An 8,691-nucleotide genomic window follows, 5' to 3' on the forward strand; every position below is an offset into this window, starting at 1 on the left:
GATTACTTTTCTTTTTTTAATTTATTATTTTGATCAAACCAATGTGGTTTGGTTTCATATTTAAAAAACTGAAAGTCTTAGAAAATCTATATAGATTGATCGGTTTGGAAAATGATACCATATTCCATATATACACTAAATTTTAACTAGGAAAATTCTACGGTCAATATATGGGTGTCATATGCTTTTCAAAATAAATACAAATGCTGGAATGATCTCTACTCCATCGTCTAATGCATGAAATGCAACATTCAAAACAATTCAGTACAACCAAGAAATGATAGGGCCTTCAAGAAAATCCAGAAAGGGATGAACAACAGCAAGAAAATCAATGGTTCCAGGTAATGGAATGTATCCAAAATTCAACTTGTACTCATGGCCACTCGTGTCTTGGCCTCTTTCGTAGTGTCAGAAACCTCATATTCTTGTACAACACTGGCGCATATGTTTATGCAATTACAGATATGAATCAAAGGGCTTCGATCTCCGTCCATTTTCATCCTGCAGGATTGATTAATCTAGAGCTGCTAACTCTTTGAAAGATCTCTGAATGTCTTGGCATACATGTTGTAGACAATTTTTTTTTCTTTCCAGGCTGAACATTTTTCACCACACGATCATACCATCACAGCTTGAAAATTTGAAGCATCCTACCTCCTCTCACTCACCAAGGTTTCAAAGAGGTCAAACCGTAGTGCAAATTGATCCATCAGGAAACAGAATTGAATCTGTTGGAAAAAAAAAAAAAAACAAGAAAAAAATTGAGGATTCAATAATGCTCTTGAACATTGACGAGCTAACAACAATCATTCACTTGTAAGCCATAAATTCAATTGCTTACTGATAGTAGAATCATGCGGGTGGATCGGGATCTTTTCTTGATTCAATTCAGTCAAATCTCAGCAGATGGCTTCAAGTTCCCCTCCATAAAGACTTTCACACTCGCTCTCACTTGTACTATGTGTTCTCTCCTCTCCACCCATCATCATCCAAAACTCATTGTATGGGGTCAAGATGTATTCCTCTACTAGAACATTTGGAAGGAAAATTTTACAATTGAGATGTTTGTCTCCTCTTGAATTTGATAGTTTGTTCTTAAGTTGAGATTCCTCCTTCCCTTTGATAAAATTCTGCAATTGAGATGTTCAAGTCATTTGAGCTTTTCACATTTAATTGCCTGAGCTTGTCGCCTTCAATTGTTTGAGCTTCAGATATTCCATCTAGATATCAATCAAACCCATAACTAAGGCATTACATTCACTACAACAAATAAGAGATTTTGCCATAAATTAATTTTTTGTTAAAAGAAAATATTTTGTGGTAGAATATTTTTTTTTCACAAATAAATATTTGTGGAGTTTGTTGTTGTGAACAATTATTTTTTACCAAATCATTTTTTCATAATAAAATACTAAGTGTACCACTCCCGCCAGCATTAATTGCCTCCCTTTTTTTTCTTTTTTTGACAAAATGGGCTATATTCCCTCCATGGCCCAACATTAAATGTCCACCCCCAGCTTGCAAAATGGGCCCTTAATCAAAGGTTGTGCCATAAGGCCCAACTACCACTTGGCTTAACCTCTTTGCTTTGGATGGTTGAGAAGAGGTTTATAAAGCACTTTATTTTTCCTCTTACTTTCGATGTGGGACAAGGTAAAGGGATTTAAAAGAAAAACTAACTTTGTTCCTACACAAGAGGGTTTGAACCACAAACCACAAGGTCATAATGGCATAACTACTCTATTGTGTTGCATCCATGTTTATATCAATATTTACAAGAAAATAAGTAAGTAGGCAATTTAAAAAATAATACATATATATAAATAAATCACATTTTTTTTTAAAAAAATTTGTTTTCGTATTAAAATATGATATTTGTTTTTTACCATTTTGAATATATTTTCATATTTAAATATTGTGTATATTTTGTTTAATAAATTTAAACCATTAATACATTTATATAAAATTGAATAAATAATATTATAAATATTATTTAATTTTTAATTATATATTTAAAATATTTTATAATTATTTTTAATTTTAATAAAATATAAAATATATATTTATGACGTCATTGATTCGACCATGGTTTGACCACGATTCGACCATCGATCTGACCAGTGAATCGTGAACCGGTAACATTTTAGGTTTAATATCCGATCCAATTCTGAAAACATTGCTTTTTAATTACCACAAAAGAAAATTGTGGCAATATGTCATTTTTTGCCCTAAAAAAAAGTTTATAGCAATATGTCATTTTTTTTTCAAGAAAATAATTATGGTAAAAGGTTACTTTTTTGCCAAAAAAAAAATAAAATAAAAATTCATGGTGAAAAATTACCATTTTACCATGATATAAAATTTCTATTGCTGCAAGGATTAAACCCATATAGGTTTCATGTGACTCACACGTAAAAGAACTAGTTGCATAACTAGCTTTTGTCAATGATGGAAAAGGTTACATACTATTCTAATACTTCCCAGTGACATGGGTTTTTTAAGCAAAGATTAATGGGTTTGACGTTTGGCTTACTCCTGTTTTTTCTTAAAACAGAAATTGAACTGAAAATTGGAAGGAGATTCTTCCCCTTCTAATTCCTTTAATTGTTGTTAGTATTTTTTTCCTCTAAAAAAGGCCTAGCAGAGTTTAGCTGCAGTTATTCAACATCTAGATTGATGACGAGATTTCTGCATTATATAAAAACAAGCTCTTAAATCATACCACAAATATTGATGTGTTGCTTTTCAGAAGTTCCTCAATGTGCAGTTGAATTTTCCCACCTTTTGGATCAGTTTCCTGAAAACAAATCAATAAATATCGTAAAAAAAAAAAAAAAAAAAAAACTGCAATCACCCAAGGAAATTGTCCCCTTTTGGAGCATCCAACATGGGTACTCTTTTAAGTGAAATCCATTCTTAAGAGCTTCACAAAATCATATGCAACAACGGATTTTAAGAAGCTGCAATGCATGGAAGGCATTAGCAAAAGCAATCAACACCTGAAAAGTGACCTTATCTAGTTAGTTTATGCCAAATTGCATATTACAATACTAATGCATGAAATGAAAACAACCTATACCTGAAAGTTAGCACCATCCAAGATAGGGTCTGGGGACACAAGGTCAAAAAGCCAGTTAATGAACAACCTGAAATATGGCCTTGGATGACACTCACAGTTACAAAAAAAAATCTATAAAACCCGAAAGATAGAGCGTAAAATTATTGCTACTAAAGATGCAGGAACATACATGCACCAAATATAAGACTCTCAAACCTTTGGCAAGAGGAGGAGTTTACTTGGTGCATGCTCCATTACACAGAACTGATAAACAAATAATAAACCATAAAACAAGTTCTGATAATGAACGTGTTAAATAATGTATTAAAAAAATATCAAGCTTTGCATACACATCTATTGCAAGAAATGACAAGTTCTACCCTGTTTGAGGTGAATGCAGTGATAACGATCCAGAATTCATTCCTTCCTAAGAGAGACAATATGCCATAGCAAGTTCCTGAAACCATAATTTTTCCAACAGAACCAACAAAAATTATTATGCCAATGCCACATAAATTTACAATTTCATCCTTAATAGATAGAACATCAAACAAAAGAGAGATATTACTGTGAGCAGTTGAAAAACCGATCTGACATATCATCCCCATGTAGAAAAACCTCTTTGTTGTAATTGTGAGATAAATTGGGCAATGGCGGTGTCATTTGTACCATGAAGTTTATATATCTGGTACCATCCAGCAAACAGCACGGTAATCAATGCGATTCAGCAAACAACACAATAATATTAAAATTAAATAATATTATTTAATTTTTTTTGTATCAAACTAGTTTAATGGAATAAAAATGATTTTTTTTTTATAAAACAAAATTTGGATTTTACGCCTATGGACTTGACTTTCAAAAAAGAGTAGCTAGGTAAAAATAAGAGAAGAAGAAGAATAAATCTTTAGAAAGAACATAGCAAAAGCTTACCAAAAGAAAGGTGGCTTACCAAAAGCTTGAGATGAATGTTTAGCATCTTCTACAACATATCCATTGAACAGATTTGCAAAGAAGGTCCAACCACTTGTGGATATGGTCTTCTTCTTCATCTGTGCATTAACATTAGTATCTTCTGGTACTGATTTGGTGTCACAGCATCTTTGAACATCTGGGTACTGTATCAATATTGGTGGACGATTGTGCTCGACGCCTTTTATACTTCTATCTTGTGGGATGGTTCTGTTGACAATCTTGGGCATAGATATAAGATGGAACCCACACTCTTTCACTTTCACTTGTTTACTACCCAAGTAACCATGAAATGAAGCCTTCAAATGTCTCCATTTATTTGACCAATACTGATTCGGAATAGCAACCTTCGGATAATATGCCACCCAGACTTCATTTAATTCATCACCATTATGGTGGCACAAATAACCCCTTCTAAACCAGAGTTCATCCACGGGCCAAAATTCAGGTGAAAGACCATTCATAGACCAGAATTTAGATGGTAGATCATCCAGAAATTCAAATTGATGGACATGGAAATTCAATTGACATGTTAAACTACAAGGATCTTCATTGGATTCAATTTGAAGTGGAACATAAACAGAGTATAAGGCAACTCCCAAGAAGTCGTTATTATGGTACCAATCCATAGGAAGCTCTATTGTTATTTCAGATCCTTTTTTCTGTTGGCTTATCCACTCTGGAATTCCATTATTTCCTGGAATAACAATTTGGATTCCCTTGCTCCAATAGGACCCGCATTCAAACTCCTGCATGAAAGAGTAGCGTAAATCTTATGTTTCAAAAAGAAAAAAAAAAAAAAGGTTAAATGTCTCAGAAAATCATACCTCAATTGCTGATTTGAAGCATCTGAACAAAGAAAAACCAAGTAGACTTGACGGACTTGATAATGTTTCCAAGCATGGGCAGGCGTGGACATCAAGAATTCGTAAACTTGGTGGAAGCTCTGGAATTTGTAGAAGCTTCTGGCAATGACTCAAGTCAAGGACTCTCAATTTAGAAAGTTGAATGATGCTGATAGGAATTGTACTACTAAAATAGTTGATGCTTAGATTTAATGCTTTCCATGATGACATGCGGCAATCATCACTCTGAATTGCTCCTAGAACTTGATTAGAATCTGAACCTGCAGCTCCCAAAAGCTCTAGACGTTGCAAACTCCCTAAGTTCTGAGGAAATTTCTCAAGTTTTGAACAGAGATTAACATTGAGATTTTTGAGAAATCTCAAGTTACAAATGCTTTCTGGAAGATTCACAAGGTTGCTGCAATTTGACAGGCGCAAATCTTGAAGCCCTCCTAGTCGTTCAATTGATGTTGGGAGCTCTTTTATGGCAGTTCCATCTAAAGAAAGCTCTCGTAAATTTTCGATATCTCCAGGATTTCTGGAAAGCTCTTTAGTTGTGAACAACCAGTGCAAGAGAGAAATACGAGGGATTTCAAACGATAAATGGTTTCTGGAAGGCTCACAAGGTTGTTGTAATATGCCAGATTCAAATACTGAAGCCCTCTTAGATGTTGAATTGATGATGGTAGTTCTTCGATGGCAGTCCCTTCTAAATGAAGCTCTCTTAAATTTTCCAAAGTCTCTAAGATTTCTGGAAAGATAGTTAGTTGTGAACAGCCAGAACAAGAGAGAGTTGTAAGGGACTTCAACTCACAGATGGTACTTGGCAGACTCTCTAGGTTTTTGCACTCCCGCAAACACAGACTACCAAGTTCAAAGGGACTCTCAATAAGGGGAAGCTCATTAATAGCACTGCCCTTTAAACAAAGCTTCTGTTGGCATTCTTTATCTCGTTGACATTTGAAGCAGCCATATATAAGATGGATCCCGCACTCTTTCGCTTCAAGGGTTGCGCTTCCAAATGAAGCCGTAAAGTGTGTCCATTGATTGGAGAGATATTGCTTCTTAATAGCATCCTTGGGATAATATATAACCCATACTAGATCTGATGCACTACCATGATCATCATCATCATCAGAGCAATAACATTCAGATTCAATTTGGAATTTGCCCACATCTTTTGATTGACAATTTCCCGAGATAGCCAATTTACAATCCAAGCACGATAATGGTCCATATCTAGGGTTGAATTCATCAAGTACCCAAACATAAACACAGCATAAAGCAAATCCCAGCAAGTCATTGTTTTCATACCAATTCTGAGGGAGCTCTCTTCTTACTTGATGACTTCCCATACTCTGATTCCTTCTTCCCTCTAGAATTCCACTACTCCTAGGAATAACAATTTCCATTGCCATGTCTCGTAATTCAGAAGCACCAAGAGAAATCTGGGGTTCCTGCACAAAAGCACTATGTAAATCAAGTGGGTACAAAAGTAAAAGGTCTGTGCCATGAAAATCATACCTGATATAATTTTGATTTCAAGCAATTGAACAGAGAATGATTCGACAGTGATGAAATACCATCTGAACTGTGCATATCTAAAAGTAGCAGATTTGATGGAAGCTTTGGAATTGCTCGAAGCTTTTTGCAGTGGCTCATGTAAAGGTCTCTTAAACTTGATGGAAGCTCTGGAATTTCTTGAAGCTTCTTGCAATGTCTCAAGTGGAGGGCTCTTAGATTGGAAAGTAGTCTGATGCCAGCAGGTATGCTACTAAAATGGTTCCCATCCAGAGATAATTCTTCCAACGATGGCAGGTGGCAAATACGATTGAGGATCTCTCCTTCCTTTAGATTGCAGTTATTTAGAGATAATTTCTCCAGTGAAGATAGGTTCCAAACATCACTAAGGATTCCTACTTCCATTAGATTGCAGTTATTTAGAGATAATTTCACCAGTGAAGATAGGTTCCAAATATCATTGAGGATTCCTTGGATTCCTACTGATAAGGGAGAATCATTTGATTCTCCCTTATCACCTACTTCCATTAGATTGAAGTTACCTACAGATAATCCTACCAATGATGATGGGTAGAAACTATCACTGAGGATTCCTCTTCCCGTGAGATCAGAGTTTCTTATACATAATTCCACCAGTGATGACAGGGACCAAATATGATGATTAAGGATCTCTCCTTCCATTTGACTGCACCGTAGATGTAATGTTTCTAATGAGGAGAAGCGGTCATTGCTCCAGATTACACCTTGCTTTATTATGTCACAAGTTGTATTTAATGATCTTAAGATGTGTGAACCATCCTCTAGGTCCACCTGCAATCTCTGGAGTTTTGGACAGTTTCGGACTCTAAGCTTTTCAAGAGAGCTCAAATTGCAAATGCTCTCTGGAAGATTCACAAGGTTGTCACAACATGATAAATCTAGGTGTTTAAGAGCCTTTAGATATCCAATTGAATATGGAAGCTCTTCTATAGCTGTAAAACTCAAATCAAGCCTTTCTAGATTTTCCATGTTGTTCTTGATCTTTGGAAAGTCCTTTAGCTTTAAACACCTCCTCACATTGAGAGTTTCAAGAGAGCTGATATTGAAAATGCTCTCTGGAAGATTCACAAGGTATGTGCATTCTGACAAATCTAGGTGTTTAAGAGCCTTTAGATGTCCAACTGATGATGAAAGCTCTTCTATAGCTGTAGAACTCAAATTAAGCCTTTCTAGATTCCCCATATTGTCCTTCATTTCTGGAAAACCCTTTAGTTTTGAACAGTGATCCAGATAGAGAGTTTGAAGAGAACTCAAATTACAAATACTCCTCGGAAGACTTACGAGGTTGAAGCATCCACTTAAATGGAAGTATTCAAGCCCATTTAGATGCTCAATTGATGATGGTACTTCTATTATAGCTGTTTTACTTAAATTAATCTCTCTTAGCTTACTCGTATTTCCCTCGATTTTTGGGAAACTCTTGAGGCTTGTGCACCCGTCACAAGAGAGACATCGAAGATGTTCCAACTTATCAAAGTTCCCTGGAAGAATCTTGAGGCTTGTGCACCCTATTATATTCAATAAAAAAGTTAGTTAATAACTCTAATAATAATAGTAGTGGATGAACCTTTTAAGTAAATTTATACAACCTTCTAGATTCAGGATCTCCAAATTTGGCATTTTTGGAAAGTCTGGGATTTCAACAAGATACCGTGAATAACTAAGGTTGATGACTTTCAAGTTGTCAAAAATCTAGAACAAAATAAAATGTGTTAGTAGATAACTTTGATAAACTTTTAAATTAATATAAAAATTATTAACTAAACAACACTTATAAAAGTACCTCATCCCCTTTCCAAAGTTTCTCTATCCTGCTACATACTAAATCAAGTTCAACAAGATTCCTTCCATTAAAATTTGTTGGTAAAGATTCTAAAGAGCATCCATAAAATTTGAGGTATCTTAATTGAGAAGAAGGAAATTCAAAGTCAACCTTAAAACAATTCCAATACCATTGATTATGGACTATGAACAATCTAAGTCCGTTCATCTTTGTGAAAGAATTTGTAGAAAATTGCATCCTGTTTGATGTAGGAATTTTTACAAATAGTCCTTCAATTGCTCCAGTCCCTAAAAAGATAAAAGTCAAGAATAAGCCAAAAATAAGATACATAAAAATTAATTAAATTATATAGATATATAACTTCTTCAATAAATGACATTTGGCTCTTACCGTATTTCTTGTTAACATACTATCAACATCATTGTAATCCCAAAGTCTACTCCTTTCTCCAGGCTCTTTAAGACATTCTTGAC

General features: G+C 34.7%; 1 protein-coding gene across 1 annotated transcript; it reads right to left on the reverse strand.

The window, feature by feature from the left end:
* Positions 1–204: 204 nt before the first annotated feature.
* Positions 205–8,381, reverse strand: LOC117906145 (disease resistance protein RPV1-like). The gene is made up of 12 exons (XM_034819099.1): positions 8,219–8,381; positions 8,025–8,127; positions 6,400–7,943; positions 4,858–6,332; positions 4,011–4,779; positions 3,627–3,743; positions 3,439–3,515; positions 3,080–3,322; positions 2,896–2,999; positions 2,723–2,797; positions 842–1,220; positions 205–728 (listed from the first exon to the last, which is right to left on the reverse strand). The coding sequence occupies exons 2-4, from the start codon at positions 8,053–8,055 to the stop codon at positions 5,373–5,375; spliced, it is 2,535 nt and encodes an 844-aa protein (XP_034674990.1). The 5' UTR covers positions 8,056–8,127; positions 8,219–8,381; the 3' UTR covers positions 205–728; positions 842–1,220; positions 2,723–2,797; positions 2,896–2,999; positions 3,080–3,322; positions 3,439–3,515; positions 3,627–3,743; positions 4,011–4,779; positions 4,858–5,372.
* Positions 8,382–8,691: the final 310 nt, after the last annotated feature.

The sequence above is a fragment of the Vitis riparia genome, chromosome 18 (genome assembly GCF_004353265.1).
Source record: "Vitis riparia cultivar Riparia Gloire de Montpellier isolate 1030 chromosome 18, EGFV_Vit.rip_1.0, whole genome shotgun sequence".
NCBI lineage: Eukaryota > Viridiplantae > Streptophyta > Magnoliopsida > Vitales > Vitaceae > Vitis > Vitis riparia.